Source organism: Procambarus clarkii, chromosome 46, assembly GCF_040958095.1.
Source record: "Procambarus clarkii isolate CNS0578487 chromosome 46, FALCON_Pclarkii_2.0, whole genome shotgun sequence".
Taxonomy (NCBI): domain Eukaryota; kingdom Metazoa; phylum Arthropoda; class Malacostraca; order Decapoda; family Cambaridae; genus Procambarus; species Procambarus clarkii.
This window is the reverse complement of record NC_091195.1, coordinates 15,325,213-15,352,528: the sequence shown is the minus strand read 5'-3', so window position 1 is coordinate 15,352,528 and position 27,316 is coordinate 15,325,213. Positions and strand designations below refer to the sequence as shown.

The following is a 27,316-nucleotide window of genomic DNA, read 5'->3' as shown; positions in this document are numbered from 1 at the left end:
GAGAATACAACTCGCAAGACTCCAGATCAAAGGTGTCATTGACCCAGCCATGTCATTTTGCCCAAGTCATGCTGCATGTTTTGCCTAAGTCATGCAGCATGACTTAGGCAAAACAGCTGACTGTCACCCTGAGACAAGGGAACAGAGCAGCCTTCAAACTCTCACAAGGCGAGTCGGAACTCAGAAGATGCATCCATTGGGCAAACGAGCCCCAATGGGGATTTCCAGAGTTTGCAGGCTGACTGCTATGGAAAGCCTGGACAAGGTACTGCAAAAACTGGTGTGCAATTTCCTCCATGTAGGGAAAACAAAAAGTAAAGAAAAATCCTGCAAAAGTACAACGTCCCCAGAATGAACAGAAACCAGCTGCCGCGGAGGTAGGCAAGCTGCGCAGTACCTTGCGCCCTTACCAGCAAACAATACCACTTCCTACCCAAGGCCATAAAGACCCCAACTGGCCCCAAGGGCGGGGAATCGCCGAGCAGCAAAGACCCCTATGGAAGCGATTCCTGAGAACTGTATGGAAGATAACCCTAGGAACGAAGGGTAGTACTTACAGGGCACTTAGGGCATGCAGCCCCAGTACTCTTGATTTTTCCTGGTCACTACACCACACACAGCAGAAAACACCACGAAGGTACACAACTGCCAAAAATCTGAGGCCAGAGTCAACGACTGCCCCAGATCAAATCGGCCAATGAATGGAAGGTATGAGGAGCCAGCACAATGGGGAAGTAGAGGATGTACGGACAAGCAGTGCGGCGACATTTACTTGTTCTTTAGGTTGGTGGGAGTTCTGCCTCTCTGTTCTGTCTTCAGTTGCAATTTTTTTACCATGTGGGGTCTGTTTTATTATGCCTACCTTTCTGGGTGCTAACCCCAGTCAATGGCAAACATGGAATGCCCCCAAGTACAAGGGGGGCTTCCATAGGCCATTGCTTCCTTTGCCTCTCTGAGGAGGGGCCAGGTTCTGGCTTGTGGTCCATAGTAGGCTGAACTCCAATTGACTGATGCCCCAGACTAATATATTGCATATCAATCTGATAGCTCCAGGGAGCCCAAGGGGCTCCCCACCTTGGGCTCCCCACAGAAAAAAGGTTAACCAATGACCAAGACAAATACAATAGATATGCTGTACATTACAATATTATATATATTTTAAAAAAAGAGTTACAAAATTATATAAAGGTTGAATAAATCTATAATATAGTCATGACAAGTGTGACTTACGTTGGGTCAACAATAGAGTAGAGAGAATTAGCTCTTGTGTAGACAATGGGCCAAGCATGGTTGACAGCCTGAGGACACGAGGTGAGAACGCGACCCTGAAGAATGAATCCACACAACACAAGTGCCCACACGTCCTCACACACCAGGTGCTGTGCACTTACACTTTTCACACTGCTATCCTCTAGAAACCCTGCAATAAAAAAAATAAAAATAGTGTTAAAAGTAATGAAATGCCCTTTCTGGGTGGCATTAGTCGCTCCAAGGTGGGAGTTACATTGACACAGAGCTCTAGTACAACCAACGTTCACAAAACCACCAGACCTCTGGACTTGCAAAGGCCTACCAAACACCAGGACCAGAATCTGGTATGCTCATACGAGCAAGGGGATCATTGGGATCCAGGATTGACCAAAACACCAGTAAAAGTGACAAGAAAATATTGAAGCAAAACAAAAACGAAATCATGGAAACTAGGGAATTTGTTTGTTGACATTAGGCAAACTACCATGTTCTAGTATAGTACCTAAGTACACCACCAGGAGACAGCTCAGGTAACTCATGAGTTAAGCCTGCCTGCCTCCTCACTCATGTGCTGCTCCTTTCAAGATGCACACAATCTCCATGGGAAATAAGGAAAAAAACAGCGTTGAATGTAATGAAACGCCATTTTATGGATGAGCCCCGGAGGTTCCCTGGCTCCAGAGAGCCTCTGTAGCTCACCCAGAAAATGGCACTTCATTACATTCATCACTGGTTTTCTGCAGGGAGTCTCGTCGGCTCCCTGGGACTAAATACCCAAAGAAAAGTAAATGAGGAACGTACCAGGGAGGCGGCAGTACCACATGCCTCATGACGAAGATGAGACAACTGGCTGCAACTGATGGCCCAAAGCCACACAATGCCGCTAAGGGCCTGGAACGTTTATGAGACAATGGGCGGCCAGGACCCTGTTCGACCTCCAAAACCTCCCATGCCCGAACATGTTACCAAAGTGTGATGGGTTGTGGTATCGCAGCTATACTGAACCAAGATGGTATGGCTCTCCCGCACATAATGAAAAACAAATGCTGCTATTGGCCCTGCAGAGTGTAAGTTGCAGTTGGAAACAAATAAAAATCATCAAATAAATAATTAAACAATTTACTGAAATATTAATGAACATAAATGCCCCTGAAAATACTTGGCTCTCATGTAATGCAAAAGTGAACAAGTTATTATGGTCTTAAATGTAAAAATAAACTACAGAATAAGCAATGAAGACAGCTACCATACCACCATGGCATCAATCACACGACGTTGGCTGAAGGTGGACGATGGGTGAAAGACACAAAGGTGATCCTAGAGCACTAAGGGAGAGACTGGCTCTCCAGGGTTGTTGTTGTTGTTGTTAGATTCGCTACCTGAAATAAAAAGTTCCAGGTAACATGGGCTATGGTGAGCCCGTAGTGCCTTCTCTCCAGGGAGGCGGCGCCCTTTATATAGTCCGACGGTGATGACTCATGCAGTGTCAACGCAAGGTGGACATCTGGTCAACTAGCAAACTGCTCGTTATGGCTGGTGGTGCCTTTGTGTTGAGCTGCACCACTGTCAGTTGAAGGCGGCTAACTGCTTGTTTGTGGGGGCAAACTACCGGTTAGCAGAGACACCCGGCTTGCCTCCGAGTCGTACCAGGCCGCGCTAGGCCCTGGGGGGTATGGAGAGGTGGCACGACTGATGACTCATCTGGGTTGGTGTAGATGTATACTTCCAGTGCAGAGGCATTGAAGGTGAAGGGAAAAGGCAGTTCCACTGCTATGCAGGGGATTCACGTGACAAAAGACAGCGGCAAGACCCGCAAACTTTCGAACATCATGGGCATGAGGGTAGACCGCAGACTGGCTAGACTTGATAACCCTGCGGACAACCTGAGAGACCCGAGCCCTGGAACAGGGAATGAGGGAAATCGCATCAACCCATACCGCACCCTCGGACACTGAAGCTGAGGCACCTTTGACCAGACCGACCAAGCATCAATAACCCACGGACCCCTCCAAAAGCCCACCATCTCACTCTTCCCCCAGAAAAGAAGTAGACAGCTGCAAATGAACAAAATGCCCCCAGGACCGAAAGAGCAGAAACCCCCTGCATCGAGTTACATGCACCTCTTGTCCATACAAATGAGTTCCACTCACCTCCAGTCCACACAGATGAGCTACGGTCAGCAAGCCATTGCAGGTCGATGGTGGTGGTAGCTGCTACTGCAGACCTCTCCCCCGGAGGCAGCAATGATAACACGCCCTCCACAACACATCCACACCACCTAATGTCATAGATGCACCCAAGATATTACTATAATTATACAAATATTGTATGATTAATAATACTGTATTGTATTGGAAGGGTCTAATATTAAATTATATGTGTCGAATTATATAAGAAGGGGTCTAGTAATATCATATTAAAATGGTCCCCAAGTTCACATAAGAATGTATTTCTGGAGGATATGAGTAGAATCAAAGGAAAATAAATAAATTTGTCACAATAGATGATAGGAGTATACATGTGGCAACCCCATCACTAACATTATGCTGGAAGAACAGAAGTTAAAACTTATATAATAAGGATCATGTCTATTAATGAATAAAGAGTGGTATGAGGCCATGAATACCTTTCATTACTAAAATATTTGTACGTTAAAGAAAGTATTTGAAAGAGTAAAAGTGGTGGTTGTTATTGTATATGAACTGCGTGATGACACAAATGACAACTAAAATCCAGCCTTGAATGTAACGAAATGCCTCTTTCTGGGCGAGTCCCGGTGGATCCTTTAAGTTATCACGCCGAGATGGTTCCCAATTACCAGATTGCATTAGCCGAGGAACTTTGTTTGGCCTACTGGGGACCAGCCCGTGGTCCCCTCACAGAGACACAAGGAACAGGTGACTGCCATCTCACTGGAAAATAATCCAGAAAGTCAGCAAACCAATACAGATCACTGCCGAGATCAAAAGAAGTCGAAGCCTCATAACCGCCAAAACAAACTCCCCCAACAATATAAACCAAACTCAAAAGATGCAGGGTCCATCACAGAGGCAAACTTTGGGTCTTGCAGGAGGTACTGGAAGAGATCCCCTGGAGCCACTGTGGAGAGACCCCGAGAGAAAGGGAAATCCCCATAAGAGAATCCCCAATGGGCGTACAGGCATGAGGGATGAACCCTGGGGAAAAGCTACACTCAGATCAAAGTCATATAGGGAAGGGGGGGGGGGGGATATGAGAACCCCATTCCGAAGAGCAAAATACCCTCACCACAGAAAGCTAACACATAGGCTCCAGGGCAGAACCAGCATCCACGCCTTTCGCCTGGGACAGAACAGCCGTATCCAAGAAGAGGCCTGAGAAGAACGGGTTGGCTGGAAGGTAAACCCAGAAACTTTAGCGGGACCACTTGGCTCAACTGCCTCCACACTTAAAGAGGAACGAACCACCTGCAGACATGCATCCTAAACTAAACCCTGCCCTGGAAACCCTCAAATGTTTCAGAGCCTGATGTAGGGGTGGGCGGGGGGAGGGGAGAGGATCAGATGCAGGACAAACCACACCCGAAGGGAAAGGAAACATGTGAATGGAGTCAAGGTGGAAGTCACCAACACCCCCAATTCAGGGTCGCTAAGCGTAAGGCATGCCAGCTCTGTGGCATCCAAACGGGACATAACCTAGGCTGCTGAAGATAGGCAAAACAAACCCACCAAGCAGGAGCTGCCCGATAAGCTTGAACTTCATCTAGAGGGTCTGAGAAAAGCGCCACATGGGGAGAGCCAACCCCACAGGACTCAGGGTTGTAGGTGTCTCTGACCCAGCAGGCAGAGTGGCAGAGGCAGAGAGAATGATCACCACCTCGTGGCACAGATGACTAGCAACACTCAAACTCACACAAAGTGAGAAAAGATTTAGAGGAAATACCCATAGGCCACAACAAACTTGTGGGGAATTCCCAGGGCCTGAAGGGTAAACTAAGCAAGACACCCAGGCAATGGAGACACAATGCCAGGCCTGAAAGTAAACCAACACAGCCTGTGCTACACAGCTGGGAAGGTCGACTTCAGTGTGCAGTATGTACAGTACAAGAGCGTAAATCACCTGTGCACTCCAACGAGCCAAGCACACTCCCAAACCGGAGCCGAGGCAGAGGGGGCAAGAAAACCCCTTAACTCACCCATGGTGAGGGCCCTCCCAAATGGAACGGCCCTCTAAGAGAGAGAGCTGCTGAACACACTAAAGAAGAGACTGCTGTCAGTACAGGGGCTATGCTAGAGAGCTCACAGGGACAGTAGCACTGAGCACTGGCAGCTCCAAGTGCAATAAAAGCCAGGTCAATGCATCACCTAAACAACACACAACAAAAGGCCGTGCAGAACACAGTCCAAGAAAGGTTGGAATTTAGCTGAAAAGCATTAGGACCCGCCACAGTGGGCTGATGACCCAGGAGCCCTATAGCAGATGTTGTTTCCATTCTGCATAAGGGACAGAACTGAGGCCATTAGCCAATGGACAGCACAAGCCCTGGTGTTCCCCCATCTAGTGGGAGGGGCGAGGCGAACAAGCACACATTTGTTTCCAGAGATTTGCTCGTTTACATTGTTGGGGAAGTTTGTTTGGCAGTTTTGAGGCTTCAGTCTCTTTGAACCCAGTAATGGTCTGTAATGGTTTGCTGACTTTCTAGATGCTTTCCCAGTGAGGTGGCTGAGTGTCACCTGTTCCTTTGCTTCTGTGAGGGGGGAAAAGCCACGTTCTGGCACTCATCCCTAGTAGGCCAAATGGAACTCCACGGCTGCTGCGACCTAGTAGTTAGGAGCCATCACGGTGAGATATCGTCATGGAGCCACTGGGGCTCACCCAGAAAGAGCCATTTCATATCATTCAGTGCTGTTTTTTCCAGGCAGAGGAGCTTAAGCATCATCATCCAGTCATTGATTCCTTTGGTAAACTGGAGTGTTTATTCACCAGATGTGTGTGGACAGCAAATCCAAACTCACAGCATTTGTTCGTGCTTTGCCCATTCCAGAAAAAGGTGAAAAAAAAATGAAATCCCCTCCTTCTGAAATGCAATAATATAAGCACTCTAAATGCACTAGAAAATTTTTAAATTTTTATATCATGGACAAAGCAGAAATGCAGACATATGCTAATTTGTTTTATTAGCAAATGTTATACTTTAAGGCTCGAGACTGGTACTAGAATTTGTTTACTTATCCAATATCATGTTTTCCCCAGAATCTTATCTGCCAGTTGACAGATGCTAATGAAATACTGTACAGTAATACAGTCTTGGCACCATTATGAAACAAACACATTACAATGTTTTCAGACCACCAAGACTAGGCTCAAGTTTTCCAACACAGGCCCACTATAATCATAAGACAGTCTGGATAACAGGATTTCAGTGTTCTGACTAGAAATACTGTTATCCAGGACATAAGAAAGCATATATATATATATATAAAGATAGGTGCATTGAAAATAGCTCCCAAAACTTTCATTACAGCAACATTAATAAACACTTTTGTGCACCAACAACATCAAACATCGTCGTTCATTTTTCTCGTGATTCGTCTCCGGTAACGAGGTCCGGCGTCGCTCATTAAAATATTTGTTACAAATTTAAATTTTATCCAATTAATCTGGGAGTGGTTTCAAAATGAGCGCCTAAGACTGTGCACAATTTGATACCAAAATGAAAGATGTAACGTGAAAATTGATGTCAGAACACTGGAAAGATATAAATAATTTTGTGGTGATGAGCGTCAAAAAGTGTCCAAAAAATAAAATATTTGTTAAAATTCTATTTGTTCTAGTATTATGGGACTAGTTTTAAAATACGCATCGTTTTATTGTGAACAATTTGATACCAATCTGAAGGACGTAGCACAAAAATTTATGTTATCAATCTGAATGAGTATATACATTAGTATGCAGGTGTGCCAATTGGTGCTCGTTCACGAGTAACTTTGGCAAACTTTAGGCTCTGCTGTGGGACTCACTCCGGGCTTTTAGACCTTATATGCATATACCACTATAGAGAATTCTATTGCGAACACATTGATACCAAAACGAACGCTGTAGCATGAGAAATCAGGTGAGAAAACTGAAACGAGTACTGTATATACATTTTACAGATTTTGTGCGCTCACAGGAAACTGCCGATTTTAGTCTTTATACTTTGTTATTGGTATTGCTTATATATATTGCGGTTGTTATTGCTTATATTGGTCTCTCTACTTAGAGCATTTTATTGCGAATATTTTGATTCCACAATGAAAAATGTAGCACAAAAACTTATGTTAGCAAACTGTATGTGTTTGTCTGGTGTATTGGGTGTAGAGGGTGTGGCACTGAGTGTGCTCTAGCGGGTAAGGCTTCGACGACTTTGGGGGTCGTTGCAGGTGAGGCGTGCCCATGTTGTATAATTTATATGCATATGTCTGTGTAGGAAATTTTATTGCGATCACAGTGCGACTACACAAACGACTTGGTTCTTTATTTGGTGCCGGCATCACGTTAGCTTTGGTGACATGTTATACATATGTTCCTATAGAACATTTCATTGGTAACACATTGATACCAAAATAAAACACGTACATTGAAAATGAAGGTCAGAAACATGAGAAGAGTATAAACTTTTCAGTAGTGGTGTAACGCATGTGCAGTTGGGCATGCGGTAGCAGGTAGCCCTTGGGCAACTTCCCACAGTCTTGCGGGTGGGGTGCGCCCATGATTTGTATTTTATATTCATATGTCCGTGTAGGGAATTTTATTGCGGTCACAGTGATGCCAAAATTAACGACGTAGAAAAATTCTGGGGTTGACAAACATGAAAAAAACATGAACATTTCATCGCAGTTTGGCGCTCACGCCTAACGATCGCCATAGTTTTTTATTTGGTGCGGGTCTCACGTCGGCGTTGGAGAAATTTTATAGATATATTCCTCTAGAGCATTCTTTTGTGAACAAAATGATACCAAACTTGAATACATACATGGAAATTTAAGGTGAGCAGACCGAAAAGACTATTAAAATTTAAGTGTCGCTGCAAGGTTGCCCGAAACGAACGGCGCACACAGGGAAAGTTACACAGGGTACTGTCGGGCGCGCGAAAGTGTTAAAATAAGTCCTGAACGAAATGTGTCGCCAAAACCTACCTGTCCATAACATCAACCACAGGTTGGTTGATGGGATCCTCTTCACTTAAAGCCTTTGCCAACAGCTTCACTTCCCTCATAATAGCCACAGCCACCCTGCGAGGAGCTTGCCGACAACTACACAACAGCACCAGGGCAAAACCTTCTGCCAGCCGCAATACATCACTGTGATCACCCCTCTGTGGACAATGATTATATTGTATTATTGGATGTAATCACCCCTCTGTGGACAATGATTATATTGTATTATTGGACGTAATCACCCCTCTGTGGACAATGATTATATTGTATTATTGGATGTGATCACCCCTCTGTGGACAATGAAGACACTGTATTATTGGACGTAATCACCCCTCTGTGGACAATGAAGACACTGTATTATTGGACGTAATCACCCCTCTGTGGACAATGAAGACACTGTATTATTGGACGTAATCACCCCTCTGTGGACAATGAAGACACTGTATTATTGGACGTAATCACCCCTCTGTGGACAATGAAGACACTGTATTATTGGACTATCCTGTTATGCATTTCATATACGTTACTCCAAGGTTGCATGTCAACTTTAACTTTTTATTTATAAATTCTTATCTATCATGTACAGTATATATTAAACCTGTATTAAAAGTTGGTTCATCTCTCACATTCAATGCCATACATGTTGTGTGGAGTATGTTAACACAACTCTTAAAGAAAATAGGAGACAAAATACAAATGCATTATATAAGCAAATAGATTTGTAAACCAAAACCCCCGACTGTTTATACTCTACTGCCACTGCTGCGGATGTAAATTAGTAAACCAAAACACCTGTTTATACTCTACTGCCACTGCTGCAGATGTAAATTTATAAACCAAAACACCTAACTGTTTATACTCTACTGCCACTGGTATCTTGAGGTTATCTTGAGGTGATTTCGGGGCTTAGCGTTCCCGCAGCCCGGTCCTCGACCAGGCCTCCTTTTTGTTACACACCTCTAGAAAGCAGCCCGTAGCAGCTGTCTAACTTCCGGGTACCTATTTACGGATAGATGAAGAGGGTCATCAGGGTGAAATAAATTCTGCACATTTGTTTTCGCCTCCGCCCGGGGATCGAACCCGGAACCTTAGGACTACGAATCCCGAGCGCTGTCCACTGTCAGGCGCCCTGTTTTTGTCAGGGACGAGAAGTCGCCCAGTTTTTGTTTTTGTAAGAGGCGAGAAGTCCACTGTGCCGCTCCCCCGCAGGACGGGCGGTCGGCAGTGGATGGATAGGTGGGCAGCAGTGGTCGGGCAGGTGTCAGTGTGTGCAGGTGGGCAGTAGTGAGATGGTTGGCAGAGTGGGCATAGTTGGAATGCAGGCAGCAGAACAGGTGGGTGGCAGATGGTTGACTAAGGAGGTGGGTGAGAATGCATAGGGGGATGAACATGAAAGGAATGTATAACTGTTTTATTGAAAACAATTTTTCCTTTCAAGTTTAAATTTGATATACAGTACTGAGGCTGAGTTTTAAGATGAATCTGAGCAATGAAAATGAGGCTGAGGCTTACAATGAATCTGGCCAATGAACATGAGGTCGGGGCTTACGATAAATCTGACCAATGAACATGATACCAAAGCTCAAGATAAACCCAACCACAGAACCTAATTAACAAATATAACCCAATCCCGAGTTAAAAAGTGTGAATAGTGATACGTTGTTCAACAACTTGTGGCCATCACGCCTTCGTCCAAAATAAACATTATAATATACCACAGTCAAATACGTAAGCATACCTGATGAAGATGGAGATGATGGAGGTCTCCAACACCAGGGTCACGTTTGTTGGCACTAATGGTGGCATTGGAGTTGGAGAGAGCGTTTCTCCAAGCAGTCAACAGCTGCAACAGCATCCTCACTCCGTTATCAAGCAGCTGGGGTGATGTGTCTCCTACTTCTTTTACTATAAACTGAATGAAGCCTGGAACAGCAAGAATTTTAGAGGTAAATAAATTATTGTAGGAATTTTGGACACATGATCTAGGGAGTAAACATTTGTTACACAGTCCAGCATGATCACTGCTGTTACAAGCCAATGATTAACAAGAAACATTAGCCAATTTTAAGCAGTTAAAATTTAAAATACTATTGTTAGTATGTCTTTAGAATGAACCCAAACATAAATACACAAACATTTATGAATAAACTATTTTCATTTGAATTTTATACTATAATTTGACTATAGAGTTATCAAAGTAAGAACAAGATTCAATAATGCAGTGTATTACTGGAATATGTGAACAGGTTCAAGTCATGAGCAAGGAAGGATGACTGAGCACCAGTCCTTAACTGTTTCCTTAACTTTGAATTAAATTAACTGGGAAAACTGGTTGTAAACTTAGTTTAGGATTGTATTCCAGAGACAATTAATAGACAAAGGCTTAAATGAGCTGTGGGGAAGGAAGAGTGCTAAGCCTGTTAACAATAGAAAAACATTTGCTCTCATATCTTACTCTTAAGAAAAACAAAATCGAAATGATTATTTACCATAAACAACATCATGCCGCCATTCAGGGAAATCCAGCACAAGGTTCTGAAGGCTTTGAAAAGCTAACGCTCTCAGTTCTTCATCCATGTGAACAGTGAGCCGCCCAAGCATGTCGACTAGATCCCTGCCAGACATCCCATCTGGTATGAGTCTAGGAACAGCAGCCACACAAGTTCTGAACAGGTCAATCTTAGGCTTGCGTTCTCCTGTGATCATCTCGTCTGGTTCCTAAAATTATAATTATTAATTATACAATTTATATATTTTAACTATTATTGTAATACAATGTATAAATAACATATGATTATCATAACATTCATATTCTTTACCAAGGCTTCGCACAAACTTTTTCAAGCCAGAAAGACCAGGATCACAATGCAGTCCATTTCCTTATGTAATATATAAAAATAGTGCTATACTATTTGGGGTCATCAGTCAGAGAGTTCTTGTTGCCTACCAGGAACCAGAGCCAGAACCTGGCCCACTCAGAGAGGCGCAGGGGTGCACACAGCATCTCTCCTTCAAACATTCACGATACCTTTGAGGGCTTTAAGAAACCACTGTTACATGGCACGCATTTAGATCAGGATGGTCTCCCAGTCTTAGAGGAGGATCCAGAGGGAGTTTTCCTTTACAGTACACATCACAGTAAGGCGAACAGATTAGAGGCGAAGTGACGCCATCATACACAGGTAAACAGAGACCATCCTGGCCCCACGCGTCCTCAGTATCAACATCCTCTGCTCAACGAAAGTATGACAAATTCTCCTGGTTGCAAACGTTCATCTTTGACATTGATGACAATAAGTCCAAAGATAGGAGTGTTTTTGGAAATAGCAGGGCACAAAGTATCCTATATCATGCTATTCCCAAGATATTTATGATCAAAGTGTATGATATCAGACCAAATAAACAATGGAACTTAATCATAATGGACCACAAACACAGCGAGGAACTAGAGCTTTCAGATGTTACTGGCATCTGTGGATATACAAAGTCAAATGCCACAAATCACTAGGTGACCGATTAGCCAAATATGTAACCTGACATGTTGAAGACATTAGTGCAGACGACATCAAGGCACAACTTCAGGCAGATGACATTCCAATCTTCGGAGTCCAAAAATGTATGTGTAGAACAAGTGGAGAACTGAGTGATACAGGCAATGCCCTACTTACTTTTCTAGACTACTTTTTCCCCAATCAGATTTGGATTAACAGATTACTCCATAAACTAGAGGTGTACGTGCCATGTCCCATTCAGTGCTTCAGACATAAAGGTTTCAACTGTACCTCAAAAGGCTGCACCAAAGACATTAAATGTGGGAAATGCTCTGGTTCCCATTACACACAAGACTGTGCATCAGATATACTCACCTGCTCAAACTGTGGTGGCAATCATGACATTACATTCAAACACTGTCCTTCATTCATAGTGGCAAAAACTAAGGTTCTCCCTACCACCAACCTGCAATACAGTAGTGCATTGAAACAACCTAACTCAGCCCATCATCAACCACTACCTCACACTCAACCATAGCCTTTGCTTGTACCCGATATGTCTGTCACCGACAAACCTGTAACCCCAGAGTCCAATCCTCTCCAACAAAATGTACAACTGAGTGCCGATCTTGTTGAAACACTTGTCACTCGTCTTGAAAATGCACTAGAAAAAACTCTGGACTGACTCCTAACTAAATTCTTTATACAAGTAAACCAACCCATCCCTGATGCTGACCCAACACACACCTCATCCACATCAACAGAGAATGACATCCAACCCAATGGGGCTACCATTGATGTATACAAATTGTTTGAATTAATGATGGAAAAACTCCTAAACAACAACTTAGCACACCTTACCCAAGTCATTCCCCAGGCGACCAGCAGGCTGACATAGCCACCACAGCCCAGTTGGTCTGGCACTCCTTGTAGAAAAAAATCTAGTTTTCTCTTGAAGATGTCCACAGTTGTTCCAGCAATATTTCTTATAATCTCTGGGAGGATGTTGAACAACTGTGGACCTCTGATGCTACTCATATGTCTTTTTTTCTCATTATCCTCACACAAATAAAAGACATCAATAACTTCCAACATCTGCCAAATTCTGAACATTGATGCGCCACCGAAAGTGCCGCATCTATCAACATCACCACTCGTGTAGTCACCGGGAGAAAAAACCTTCATGCAAACTGCTCGTATCACAAAGATGATGAAGACGACCTCATTTTGTATGCTATTACTCCATGGTCACATTTATCAAATGCCTTTGCGAAGTTCATGTATACCACATCTGCATTCTGTTTTTCTTCTAATGCCTCTAAGATTTTGTTGTAGTGGTCAAGTAGCTGTGAGAGGCATGATCTTCCCACTCTAAATCCATGTTGGCCTGGGTTGTGGAGGTCATTCATCTCCATGAAACTGGTGACCTGACTCCTGATCACTCTCTCAAAAGACTTATTATGTGGGACGTTAGTGCAACTGGTCTACAATTCTTTGCCAATGCTTTGCTCTCTCCCTTGTGCAGAGGGGCTATGTCTGCTGCTTTAAGCGCATCTGGTATCTCCCCCGTGTCCAAGCTCTTCCTCCACACTATACTGTGTGCCTGTGGTACTGGCACTTTGCATTTCTTTATAAATATTGAATTCCATGAGTCTGGACCACGGGCTGAGTGCATGGGCATGTTGTCACTTTCTCTTTCAAAATCTACTGCACTCATAGAATTCCACACAAGGCCTAGCCAAGTCTGAAATAGGGACAAAACCAACTGGGACTTCTGCCAGTTTAAATAGAACCCAAACCTGATGAGCTGGGAAAGAGCCAGATCACTGGCTAGCAGACAAGCAGACCGGCTGAGAGCCCACACCAATCAGTCGTCGAGGTAGGCCAAGACCCGAAGAAGGCCCACCACGACCTGATTTAAGTGTGTAAAAATACAAGGAGACAACAAAAGCAGTAAGCCTATCATCCCACCACAAAACCTAACCAATGCCTGAACCTGGATGGATAGGGACATGCCAATACGCATCCTTGAAGTCCATAGAAATCATCCGAGCACCTGGATCAAGAATGAGCTGGACCTGGGACAACGTGGTCATCTGAAAGGAGGAGCAAGGAATCGACCAGTTCATATTTGACAAGTCCAGAATGAACCGGAGATCTGCACAGCCCCATTTCGGAACTAGAAACAGGCAGGTGACCCACCTGAGAGAGGAGATCATTTCGACCCCACCCAAGTGAACCCACTCCAAGATGACCCAATGGATGGATGGGGAAGAAACCTGCCATCCCTAAACCCGACCTCCTGAAGGGAAGAAGGGCAGCTCAATGCCGCAACAAACAACCCAAAAAGTACACGAAGTCGTGGGATTAGGCATAGGCAAAAAGAGCCAGCCTCTCCCTCATTGACCCGTCAACGAGGCAACCAGCGAAAGGGCCAGGAGCAACCATCCGGATAACCAACAAGTCTGAAATAGGCCAGCAACTAGCAAAAGCCACCGACAGAAACTGGGCAACACAGTCCTCCGGGTGTAAGGTACGGGATTGAAAGCCATACCCTAAAGTACAGAGGACATAACGGCAAAGAAGACTTAAGAGCCAGGACCCAAGCCGAATCTAATGACAGAGCTAGCACAGTCTGATGACACACAAGACGAGAAGTAAAAAACTTAGAAACTGCTTCCCAGAAGATCAGTGCAAACAGTTTTAGCAAGGGAGACAATACGGAAGCAGCCAAGACCAAGACTCGAGCTAAGGGCACCCCCCCTCACTCTGCACGCCCACATCCTCTGAAAGCCAATCTGAAGACAGCTCCAGAAGACTAAAGAAATGCAAAACCGTGGCCAAATGACCGCAAGTCCGAAAGTCCTCTGTCACCAAAGCAGCCGCCGAAAGAGTGGGGACCTGAGCACGCAGCTGCACCACACCAACATCAAGAGGAAGTGCAGGAGTGAAGAGGCACTCATTGAGAAACTCAAGAACCCCCCCCCCCTCCCTCCTCCCCAAGAACACCTGCAACACCGCGGTAACTTCCCGCCACTCAAGTGTGCTGGTACAACAAAAGCCTCACCAAGCTCCAAGAGAGAAAAGGGGACAGGAAGACTCCGGAACCTCGTAAAGCACCCAACATGGGGAAGACGAGCCAAACTTAAACACAGCCACCAGAGCTAAACCACACCCACCAGGCACCTCTGACCATCTCTGCCTACGATGAGCAAATATGAGAAAGGTCACAACAACAAAAACACTAGGGAAATCAAGAGAAATATTTGGTAACAGGCAAATTGCCAACCAAAACCCAAAACAACAGAAACCCTACTTTGCCAGCTCCCATCATCACTAAATGGCAGTGCCAGTCACCCAGGGTTGAGTGAGGTGACCCACCTACTCTTACTTGGCATTCTCCTGACCTGACCTGACCTGTTCCTGCAAGGATTAGTTTGTGTGCTTTAGTGACTAGCTATGTTTTGAACTTGAGCTCCATGAGGGCATTCTCGTACTGGTTATTTCTTAAACCTGTGTGTTTGGGGTTGGTCAGAGACCGAGCCATGGGCACGTTGATCCTTGGAATCATCGACAGGTAACTGACTTCATTCACTTTGTCTTTGAGTAGAGTTGTCTCCTTAATGACACTGGCAATGATTAACACCAGAGATACATTCTTTGAGGTTTCCATTGCTTTTCCCACAGGGTGGATTCCTTTTGAGTCTTTTCCTTGTTGTAAAATGCTACAGGATTCGGTCCTCAAGGCAAGATCTGTTGACAGAAGTCATATATTTACAACAGTTATTAGTCTGTGGAATACCTTTCTTTTCCAATGCAAGCCTGGTTTGTCAGTTTGGTTAATTTGGTTCAAAATTGCATTCTTATGTAGATTTATTTACCTCTTGCTGCTGGTGGGGGTTTTCATTAGCTCTCCCACCCAGCTTTGTGCTTGCATATGCTGCTTGCAACAATCTGGGGTGTGGTGTAGTACTTTGAAATCTGACAGGTTCCATCTTTTCCACACCACTACTCTTGCTGGTTTCCTGGCCTAGTTATGCCTTCTTGCACTTGATGGTCCTTTCAAAGTTTTGTTCAGAGGTTTGGATAAATTATCTGTAGCAGAAAATTGGTGCATCTTCTTTAGTTGCAAGGGACCTTTCGTGCAGGCTGTGATGAACTTACACTGGCACACTGGGAACAGGGGCCTGTTTTTATGTTTTCACTCAACATTCCTGGTAGTTCTGGGCTCCTCATGCCTTTTCTCATCAGTACAAGATGGTATTTAGTCTGCCAGATGTATACTACCTGTCTCACATCTGCCTGTTCCTACCAGTGCTCTCTTATAGGAAGTGTGCAGTCCATGCCCATAAGGGATGCTGTTTCCCAAGTTAACTCTTCATGTAGTCAATCTGCTTTGTTGGTGCGGTTGGCACTTGTTTTGCTGCTTGAAGCTTTACAGCATATTTTTTTATGGTATGTTTGCCGCCATTGGAAATTCCTCGTGTGGTGGGATTCTTCTCTTTCTGGTCAAAGTTTCATTCGGTGAAATTTTTGCTCACTGCCCAGAGAAGCACAGTTTGCTTCTCAGGTGGCAGGCCAACTTGACTTTCCTAGCCAGTTCCATGCCTGCTTAGGTCACTCTCCATTTTCCTAAGCATAAAGTGTATCACACCACACAAAAACAATAATATTAACTGACATTTAAATTCTGAATACATTATAAAAAATATCGCAAAACATGGAGTCACGTCCAACAGTGCCATAAATAGCCATGACACAGTCCTCACTATTGCTTGGGATGTGTGTGGCACACTCTGGTCCTGGGCCTTGTCCTACTGGATCAAGGGTCAACCTTTTGTTTTAAGCGTGCCAGGGAGACCGTGGTTCTCCACCTTCCATTTTACGACACCTTTGATTGTGAAAAACTTGGTTAGCTGAACTATGTTATAATTCAAATGTTGGTATCTGATGGCACGAGTGACAGGCAACTGAACAAGTCAATCAGGAGCATGTTTGGGCATTCCGTGATCTTAGGTCTGTCATGGAAGGCTTGCAAAGGCTTAGTGTGTGTGTACGATTCAAGTTTTTGAAACGGCTGACTTTAGCTAGATGATCACTTCAAGTGTTCCCCAGTACTCTACACAGAGCTTCGAAAAGTTATCTGTGGAGCCAGAACCTTGTGTGTAGCACTGCTTTACTGCATGATTGCACTTTGATAGAAGGGTGCATCCAAGTGGAAAAGCATAGAAAATACCCATTCATTTATCCAAAAAGAATCTATAAACTTACCTTGTTGACATTTTGTGTGTTTGTCATCATGAGGGGTCGACCAAACTGACTGTCAAGGGCCTTCAGGATGTCATTGAAAGATTTCCGAACAAGAGGATAGTATGCAGATATTCCAATATTTCTTGCAGTGTCCTCTGTGAGCATCTGAGGATGTAAAGAGGCATTTAATGTCACAATATCTTATTTAACTTTGTTCATTTATACATTACAACAAATGCGAGAAAAATTACAGTCATTATTCCTCCACCACACAATCAAAGGATCATCCCATGAAAAAGACAGTTCGAGCAATGGCAGGTCTTCCCAAGGCAAAGAACAAAACCTCTGCTAATGAAAAGAGGGAAATTGATGCAGAAAAAACTTCTTCGGGATTGAAGCACATATCAGCACAAATATACAGTACAGCTGTACTGTATTTGCGAAGTTAAGACTCCCGCACAGCTACTCGAACAACTGACGAGTGACCCGGGTGCCCTCCAATAACAGTCGTAGGCTGGACCACAGGCACAGCAACGCTGCGGGAGGGACAGAGAGACATAGAAGCGGTCCGAGAGTCCCACACAAGACCCAGCCAAGGCCGAACCTGAGAGGGAACCAATTGGGACTTCCTCCAGTTCATCAGGAACCTGAACCCAGCGAGCTTGGAAAGAACCAAATCCCTGGTGAGCAAACACGCGGACTGGCTGGGAGCCCAGACCAGCCAGTCGTCGAGGTAAGCCAAAACCTGAACCCCAAACAGACACAAACGGCCACCACAACACGGGTAAGGCGTGTGAACACGCGAGATACCAGATTAAAGCTGAATGAAAGGTAACGAATACGGTAAGCCTGTTGCCCAACAACAAAACTGAGCCAGTCACTGAACCCCCGGATGAATCGGGACATGCCAATATGCGTCCTGGAGGTCCAGGGACAACATCCAAGCGCCCGGCTCCAAAAGCAGTCGGACCTGGGACAGAGTGGTTATCCAAAACGCCAGGCCCACCTTGAGGAGAGCTGGGGTGCACACGTCGGGCAGCTCAAAGTGTTAAATTGAGAAAATTAAAGCATAAACACGTAACATTTTTCACACACAAAATTTCCACATACAATGCACATTGAATAAACAAACTTCTCAGGATAAATTATTACTTGAACACTGATGTATCACTTTCCAAAGGCTTATGACTTAAGATTAAAGACAATTAATTACTGTATATATATTTCTCAAGAACATAATATGGAAACTTACCATTTTGTTTCCTAAAACAACATACTTGTACTGTTTTATAGAAGACTAAAATAGAGACAAATAAATAACATTCAAACAGGTAGTGAGCTAGGGAACAATGATTACAAAGAAATCAAGACCAGATGACTAACTACATTAGCAGGCTATCTTGAGGTTATATTGAGATGATTTCAGGGCTTTTTAGTGTCCCCGCGGCCCGGTCCTCGACCAGGCCTCCACCCCCAGGAAGCAGCCCATGACAGCTGACTAACACCCAGGTACCTATTTTACTGCTAGGTAACAGGGGCATAGGGTGAAAGAAACTCTGCCCAATGTTTCTCGCTGGCGCCTGGGATTGAACCCAGGACCACAGGATCACAAGTCCAGCGTGCTGTCCGCTCGGCCGACCGGCTCCCTAGGAGCTTTCCTTTCTCAAAGCTCAAGGTAAGCCTTGCCTAATACTTTCCCTGAAACATAACCTGCCTATCGATTAACCACCAGGTACCCGATTACTGCTGAGTGAACAGGAGGCGAACAGTTAAGGATGGGGCCTATTAAATCCTCCCAAGCCAGGACCTGAATCTAGACCAAATCGTTCACAAGGTGCAGTGCGAGTGCGTTACCACTGCACCACTCCTCCACGAGCTAACACAACATGGAAAAATTGTGAGATAGAAAACTCTGTTAGGCTTAGGCTGGTTTTTGAGGGATTGATGAATTATTTAGGAGGGGTAGATTAAGTGAACCTGAAGATTGGAGGTGGGCCATTCTTGTAATGTGAAGTCACTCCATTGGTGGGTGACTTGACACTAGATTGTAGTGTAGATGCTCCTCAGGGGGTTTCCATCTACTTCCTGTCTTGCAGCATCAGGTACCCAACTCTGCAGCTCCAGAAAGATTTTCCCTGCATGTCACTTTTGCATAAAATTATTGTCTCTGCCTCACTTATACCTCAGGAAGCATACAAAAGAAAAACAAGAATGTTTGGATGCTCTTATTCGTCTCCTGAGTAGATAATTGTCCTGGGTACAGTTTTCTTTGACTTAAAATGACAGTAGTTCAAGGCTAGGAACCTGGGGAAAGATTCACGAAGCAGTTACGCAAGCACTTACGAACCTGTACATCTTTTCTCAATCTTTGACGGCTTTGTTTACAATTATTAAACAGTTAATGAGCTCCGAAGCACCAGGATAATAACATGTGTATAATAGTAACAACAGTTGATTGGGAAGTTTTCAAGGTTGTAAACTGTTTAATAAATGTAACCAAAGCCGTCAAAGATTGAGGAAAGATGTACACATTCGATACCTGCTTGATGGGGTTCTAGGAGTTCTTCTACTCCCCAAGCCCGGCCTGAGGCCAGGCTTGACTTGTAAGAGTCAAGCTTGGCAGCCTGTCCACCAGGCTGTTGCTTGGAGCGGCCCGCATGCCCACATACCCACCACAGCCCGGTTGGTCCGGCACATTTTTTAGAAAACAGTCTAGTTTTCTCTTGAAGATGTCCACGGTTGTTCCAGCAATATTTCTTATAGTTGCTGGCAGGACATTGAACAACCGCGGACCTCTGATGCTTATACAGTGTTCTCTGATCGTGTCTATGGCACCTCTGCTCTTCACTTGTTCTAATCTGCATTTTCTTCTATATCGTTCACTCCGTACGTTCGTAAGTACTTGAGTAACTGCTTTGTGAATCCGGGTCCTGGTGTTAGCATGAGTGCTGCTGGCACCAGGAGGCCAGATTCACAAAGCAGTTATGCAAGTACTTACGAACGTGTACAACTTTCCTCAATCTTCGACGGCTTTGGTTACATCTATTAAACAGTTTACAAGCATGAAAACTTGCCAATCAACTGTTGTTATTGTTATAAACAGCCTCCTGGTGCTTCGGAGCTCATTAACTGTTTAATAATTGTAAACAAAGCCTCCAAAGATTGAGAAAAGATGTACAGGTTCGCAAGAGCTTGCGTAACTGCTTCGTGAATCTGGCCCCAGGATTATTGAGATTGCCTCAAAGCTCCCAAAATGTACTCTCTGGGAAGGGGGACATGAGAGGTATCAAATAATATATACATGGAAGATACTGGAGGGGCCAGGGCCCCAAATTTACACAGTAGAATAGCAACATACTGAAGCAAAAGATTCGGAGTGAAATGCAAAATAAAGCCAGAGAGGACTAGAGGTGCAAAATGCACAATCAGAAAGCACTGTCTGAACATCAGCGGTCCACAGCTGTTCAACACCCTCCCAGCAAACATTAGAAATGTTGTGTGAACAAAGGTGGATGTCTTAAGAAGCACTGAGGTAAGTTCTTGCAAGAAGTGCTGGACCAACTGGGTTGTGGATATATGGACCTGCAGGCTGCTGCAAGCAACAGCCTGTTGGACCAAGTTATCACAAGTCGATAGTAGTGATAAGGGAAAAGAAGAACTCCTGGAACCCTCTCCAGGCATGCCCTAGGTATGCTGTCTGGTAATGACCAGGTGGTTAACTAGTGGGTTGATGACAGAGAACCTTGGCAGTCTATTATGTCAAATAGGGCTACGAAAGGCTTGAGTATTTATGAATGAACTTTGAGTAATCACTCTGAGCTGGATTGTGCTTTTCTCCGATCCTTTTCTACTCCCAATATAACCCAACAGAGACATATAAAAGGTACACAGTCGGGGTAATTTATTTATTTATTTATTTATTTTTATTTATGTATATATACAAAAGTTCTTGCAGTCTTGTGAAGCCACTAGCACACATAGCATTTTGGACAGGTTCTTAATCCCTTTTTTTCCAAGGAATATGACCCGCCAAATCGTTTAACAACCAGATAACCATTTTACTGTTGGGTAAACGGAGGCTACAGTTAAGGATTGGCACCCAGTCAGGGTATGAACCCAGGTCAAAGTGCTCGCGAAGCGCCGGGCGAGTCCTTTACAACTACGCTACGGGGACTGTAATACAGAATGTCACCTTGACCTGGCCCTCCTCATCCTCTCCTGTTGGAGAGGATGAGGAGGACCAGGTCAAGTAACCTTCAGTAACTTTCAGTAACCTTGCCTCAGCATCCGAGCATCTTGTTCAAAAAGTAGCTTTCCATATTCTGCCAAAGGCAAAACTTGTTCAGCTTTATGCCACACATTAGAAGATAGAGTTTTGTTTTGCTGACAGTGGCCAACAACTGATGAAAATACTTATTTTAAGGAAAAGTCAAGACTGATAATATGTTATTAGCTTTACCCAGTTAAAAACTAAGTTTAACTTTGTTCTTACTCTGAATGGTTAATTAGAGGACATGAACATGACTGAATTATGCTTTGCTGCTTACAGACCCTGAAATGGGTTTTAATGAGATGAGTCCTTGATTTAGTATGATCTATAAAATTCACATAAATACTCATATCAAGAAGAATGTCTATAGAAGCAAATGACCAGTATATAGAAAAGTAGAAGGAAGCAGGAAAAAGAAGTAGTATAGAACAGGATAAACTAAGAAAAACAGCTTTTACAGAGGGAGCAATGTAGAGGTCAAGAAAATTTGGCAGAGTTCTGGGTGGTGGCTGCAATGGGAAGCTTGTCACAGAAGACTCATCAACAGGGCAAATAGTATCCCATTGTACCCCAATGCATTTCAGCTAACTGGTAAGCTTTCCAAAGAAGAAAACTAGCCAATATGACATCTTTCTTAATTCAGCTTTATGTTATTCTGAATACAGTCCTGCATTGGCACTGACATAAATCTTAATTACGCCTTACTTACCATCACCAAAAATAAGACTCGAGCATCGGGTGTCACACACAACACTTACTTTATTCAAAAATGTTTTCTTTACTCTTAGTGTGTTGCCAGATGGGAGAACGCCAACTGTTCGAGGCATCGGTGGATCCCCTTCCTTCTGCTGCAGACTATCGGCAACAACTAAGAATGCTCGAAGACCAATTGACATTCGCTCAGGAGTCATGATGATCTTTATTTGACGTCCAACGGACAGCAAGTCAAATACAATCTCCCGCATGGCAAAGTCTAGACGCTCCTGTTGAGAAATCAACATGTCAACCAAAACTTTTACTGTAACAAAAATACTCAAGACCAAGCAAATAAAAAAGTAACATTCTGTTGTTGTTGACCATAGTTGTAGGGCTTATCTATCATTGACATCAGGGAGAGTGAGATCTGACCCTTTATGCCCCGCCTTCTAGCTGTTTATACCTGACGTGCCTCTCTCTCACATCATATTTGTTTTCTTTAAGTTGTGGACATAATTGGCTTCAGCAACCTTCAATGCATTCCACTTTCCGACCACCCATACAGGGAACAAGAATTTCTTTACACCTCTTCAACTCAATTGCGAGTCCAGCTTCCACTGATGTCCCTTTGTTCTTCCTCTTTTTAATTTAAATAAGCTTCCTTTATCTACTTTGTCTGATATCCTCAAAATCTTGTAAGAAGTGATCATATTCCCTCAGTTTCTTCTCTCCTCTAAGGTTGTGAAGGAGAGTTCTCTCAACCTCAGTCCTTAAAGCTGAGGCCTCTGAATTCTGCTACTAATTTAGTGGCAAACCTCTGAACTTTCTCACGTTTCTGTTTATGCTTCACAAGGTATGGCTTCCATGCTGGTACTACATACTCAAGTAATGATCTTACTTGGGCACAGTTTATGGACTTGAAAGCCTTCTTGAATAAATTCTTACGTGATGTTCTTCTGTTTGCCAACTTTCCATATGCTGCTAATGTTATCCTATTCACGTGAACTTCTGGAGATAATTTTGAGATAATGTCTACTTGCCACATGATCCATTTATCTACTCTGCGAGTAGATTTATAGTAATAATTCATTGTGTCGGGGGACAGGCAGCCAGAGTGTATACATACACGTTAGGCTTATATCGAGGTCCCCCCCATCCCCTGGTCGAATTACAGACCCCGCCAAGGAATGGGGTCAGTACTGACCCCACGACAAGCTTTATTTAATTTGTGTATCACCTTAAGGATACAGTATGACCAAAATTGCTGTGAAGAACAAACAGAAAAATTTATTGTTCTAAATTTCAGTACTAATGATATTCACATTACAAAATATGAAAAAGAGGACACAGAAGGGATCAAAACTTACCTGCGCTATGAATTGGATAATTTTCACAAATATATTTAGTGGGGTATCTCTCGGGACAACAGCCTTGGAGCCCTTGGGGAAGAGAGAGTTGACGATACTGGCCAGGCGGGAATGTGTGGCCGAGTTACTCTCACACTTAATGCGTATCATGTAAACCCACAACAAGCGATATAATGATTCTGTAGAAGAAAAAGGCAAATCATTCAACCAATACACACAAAATACCTTGGATTTTATATCCATACAGTAATAAAAATCATATTTATTTATGGAAAATAAATCTACAGGCACCAACATGCATTCTTGTAAAAAGTAAGGAATGCCCTACATAATAGGTTGAAAGATACTCTTACAAAATCATTAATCAAGATAGAATTTAAAACTATTAAAACATTCCTTCATGGTCTTCACTTTAGTTCTAATTAATCTCATGATCATAAGAAAGGAAGTAAGAGAGATTATACATAGTTTCTGGTAACTTCAAATGCTATACTTGATCCTATATCAAAACTATTTTCTGATGTGTGTTTGCATAAAAATATATATGAAAATTACTTATCAGTGCAACCTTGATTCTGCAAACTATATGGGATCAACACTGATTTGTTACAATTGGAGATGCCTTCATGAGGCATTTGTCTGATACAAATATTTTTTTAGGACAAGAAAAACAGATTGCTATGCCTATTTCTTTCTCCTGATACTTCTTTCACCTACAAGAAAACAGCATTGAATGTAATGAAATGCCATTTTCTGGGCGAGACCCGGAGGCTCCCCGGAGCTATACCGGGCTGATGTGTATATATTAGACCGTGGCAACAGTTAATCGAAGGAGTTCTAAGCCTACTGGAGACTAGAGCCAGAACCTGGCCCCCTCAAGAGAGGCCCGAGGAGCAATGCCCTAAAGACACCCCCGTGTAATTGGAAGCAAGTCTTTGTCTGCCATCTACCAGGTCAGGTATCCAGAAAGGTAGGAATTTCAAAAACTACTGCTGGTCAAAATTTGCAAACCAAAACCTGAACTAGCAAACAGAACTTCCCCAATCAAAAACAAGGAAACAAACATGACGTCACCACAACCGCCACACATCCATCTGCGCAACTCCCCCCCCCCCCCCTCCCCGGGATGGGGACGGGGGGGGGGGGGGTCCCAGACCTCTACCCTGGCAACTCTCCTCAGTTTACAGACTGTTGTGATGGCGAACGGTTGATCGCTCTGGCTCCACTCTTTGCGCCAGAGTGGAAACTCACTCACAATCTTTGATTGTGTGAGCCAGAAGTAACACAAGAGTACTGAGGCTGCATGCACCTAGGGCTACCTTCCCTAGGTGCCGCGTAAGTACTGCCTTTGTGGCCTCAAGGTTATCTTCCAAGAGCCGTTCAGGAGCAGCTACCTCCGTGTGGTTCTGTCCCTGCTCGGTGATTGCCTGCCCTTGGGGTTCAGTTGGGTGGTTCTTACTCCTGTTTTCCCTAGGGTAAAAGGTAGTTTCGTCGCTGGCTGGAGCGCGAGGTACTGCGCAGCTGTCGTTGATGTCCCTTGGCCTTGTTGGGCATGTGTGGCCTTGGGTTGGCAGTTGCGGTCTTTTGTCTCTGCTTCGCGTTGCGGAGCGAGCGACTTCCGCCTCCTGGGTTAGGTCCCTCTTGTTTTCGTCTTTGGGTAGGTAGTTCCGGAGAGCCAACGGGGCTCCCCCCAGAAAACCAGTATTGAATATAATGAAACGGCATTTTCTGGGCGAGACCTGGAGGCTCCCCGGCAACGCTCCCTCCCTCCCTCCGGTTGGCGTTTTTTTTTTTTTTTGCGTGTTTTTTATATCCAGCCTTAGAACTGTGGTGTGGATGGCCGGCACGGTGGTCTGGGGCTCCCCCTTTCCCCTCCTGGGGAGGGGGGGAGCCCCAGAAACAGTCAACTTTGACAAGTAGAATAACTACCATTCTAGGAAAATAATATGCAATGTTTCTTATATTATTTGTCTAAACAATATTTGTTTTATGCAAAGATTTTTGTTGATTTAGGAATGCATCCCATGTTCATAGCACCGTGCCATTGGGAAATCTGCATCAGAGTTCTGAACAGATAACTCACAAACTCTTTGGAACTCTTGTTAATACAATTTACAAAGCCCATGTTACATACTTATTGCTCATTTACACAGCTACCTCATGCAAAATGAGAAAATAAAGAACACATATAAAATACCTATGATCTGAAACACAAACAGTAGGAACCAAGATTAACACCTTCCACTATCTAACAATATAATTTTAAAACCATTAATAAGTGATATCTTTACGTTTGAAGCATTATGAACCACTTTAATTCTTCACAACCCACATACAGGATTTTTTTTTTTAGATGATTTCGGGGCTTAGCGTCACCGCGGCCTGGTCCTCGACCAGGCCTCCTTTTTGTTACACATCCCCAGGAAGCAAGCAGCCTGTAGCAGCTGTCTAACTCCCAGGTACCTATTTACTGCTAGGTAACAGGGGGGTTCATCAGGGTGAAAGAAACTCTGCCCATTTGTTTCCGCCTCCACCGGAGATCGAACCCAGAACCTCAGGACTATGAATACGAAGCGCCGTCCACTCAGCTGTCAGGCCCCTACGTATAATTCAAATTTTATTTCAATACAAGAACAAGCAAAACAAATATCCAAACCAATGGTCCAACACCTACCCAGAGCAACACGAGACATCTTGGGATCCCGATTTTTAAGGTGCTGAAGACACATGGCGAGGAAGTAGTGCCAGTTGCTAAGGAAAAATGTTTTCTGTGACACACACAACAAGCAAGTCACAAGGGGAAAGATGGCCAAGCGGTGTTTGTTCTTTGTTGCCATATCCAGTGTTGTGGAGTACAGCATTTCTACAAAGTATTTCAAACAGGGAACATTCACTTCATTTTTCACAGTCTGCAAAGATACAAATATATGTTATAAACTAGAAATTAAAAAGCTAACAGGCATCCTATACCTGATACCACGAAACCAATACTGTGTATTGTGTTCCCGGGAACCAATACTGTGTGCAAAGATACAAATATATGTTATAAACTAGAAATCAAAAGCCTTTAACAGGCTTCCAATACCCGATACCAGGAAACCATTACTGTGTGTGGCATTCATGGGAAACCATTACTGTGTATGGCATTTACGGGAAACCATTACTGTGTATGATGTTCATGGGAAACCAATACTGTATATGGCGTTCCCGGAAAACCAATACTGTGCATGGCATTCTCGGGAAACCAATATTGCGTATGGCATTCATATAATATACAAAACATAAAAACCTCAATTTTAAACAAGAATATATTACTTGCTAACTAAAAATCTAACTAAGTAAAATAATGTGTTGAGATCAGTCAGAGAGAATACCAGAGAGAGCAGACATACTAGCCAGCTCCTCCACCCAGGCAGGAGACCAGCCATAACCCACCCCTGGGTGATCTTAAGAGGCGAGAGTTCTGCAGTGGTGCCCGTCTTGATCAGTGTCTTAGTGGTGACGAGTGGAGTCTGTTGCCAGTAAGCAAGAATGGTTGAGGATGTGTGGAGTGAATTAGTTCAGTATTAAAATAGTAAGTAGGCAAAGTGTTCAGAAGTGAAGAACTAGTGTTTAAATTGCTAAAGATGGAAGTATTATTGGAGTATTGAAAATCCAAGGGCAGAATAACACTCTTGAGTTTTCATAATTCCTTTTTATTGAGGTCCCATTGAATAATATCTTAAAACCAGTAATGATCACAATCCTCACGAAAATTTGAATAAAATACATCACCATGAGCTGGAAGGAGGGTGTTAGTGACTGAGGGACACA

At 43.8% G+C, this 27,316-nt stretch overlaps 1 protein-coding gene across 1 annotated transcript in view; it reads right to left on the bottom strand.

The window, feature by feature from the left end:
• Window positions 1-27,316, bottom strand: part of fry (Protein furry) — a 542,054-nt gene that overhangs the window by 459,984 nt on the left and 54,754 nt on the right. Inside the window, 9 exon segments of the mRNA XM_069301552.1 lie at window positions 1,231-1,420; window positions 3,402-3,529; window positions 8,409-8,587; window positions 10,168-10,352; window positions 10,919-11,147; window positions 17,192-17,335; window positions 22,199-22,423; window positions 23,504-23,682; window positions 26,178-26,412. Of these exon segments, the coding sequence (XP_069157653.1) occupies window positions 1,231-1,420; window positions 3,402-3,529; window positions 8,409-8,587; window positions 10,168-10,352; window positions 10,919-11,147; window positions 17,192-17,335; window positions 22,199-22,423; window positions 23,504-23,682; window positions 26,178-26,412 (1,694 nt within the window).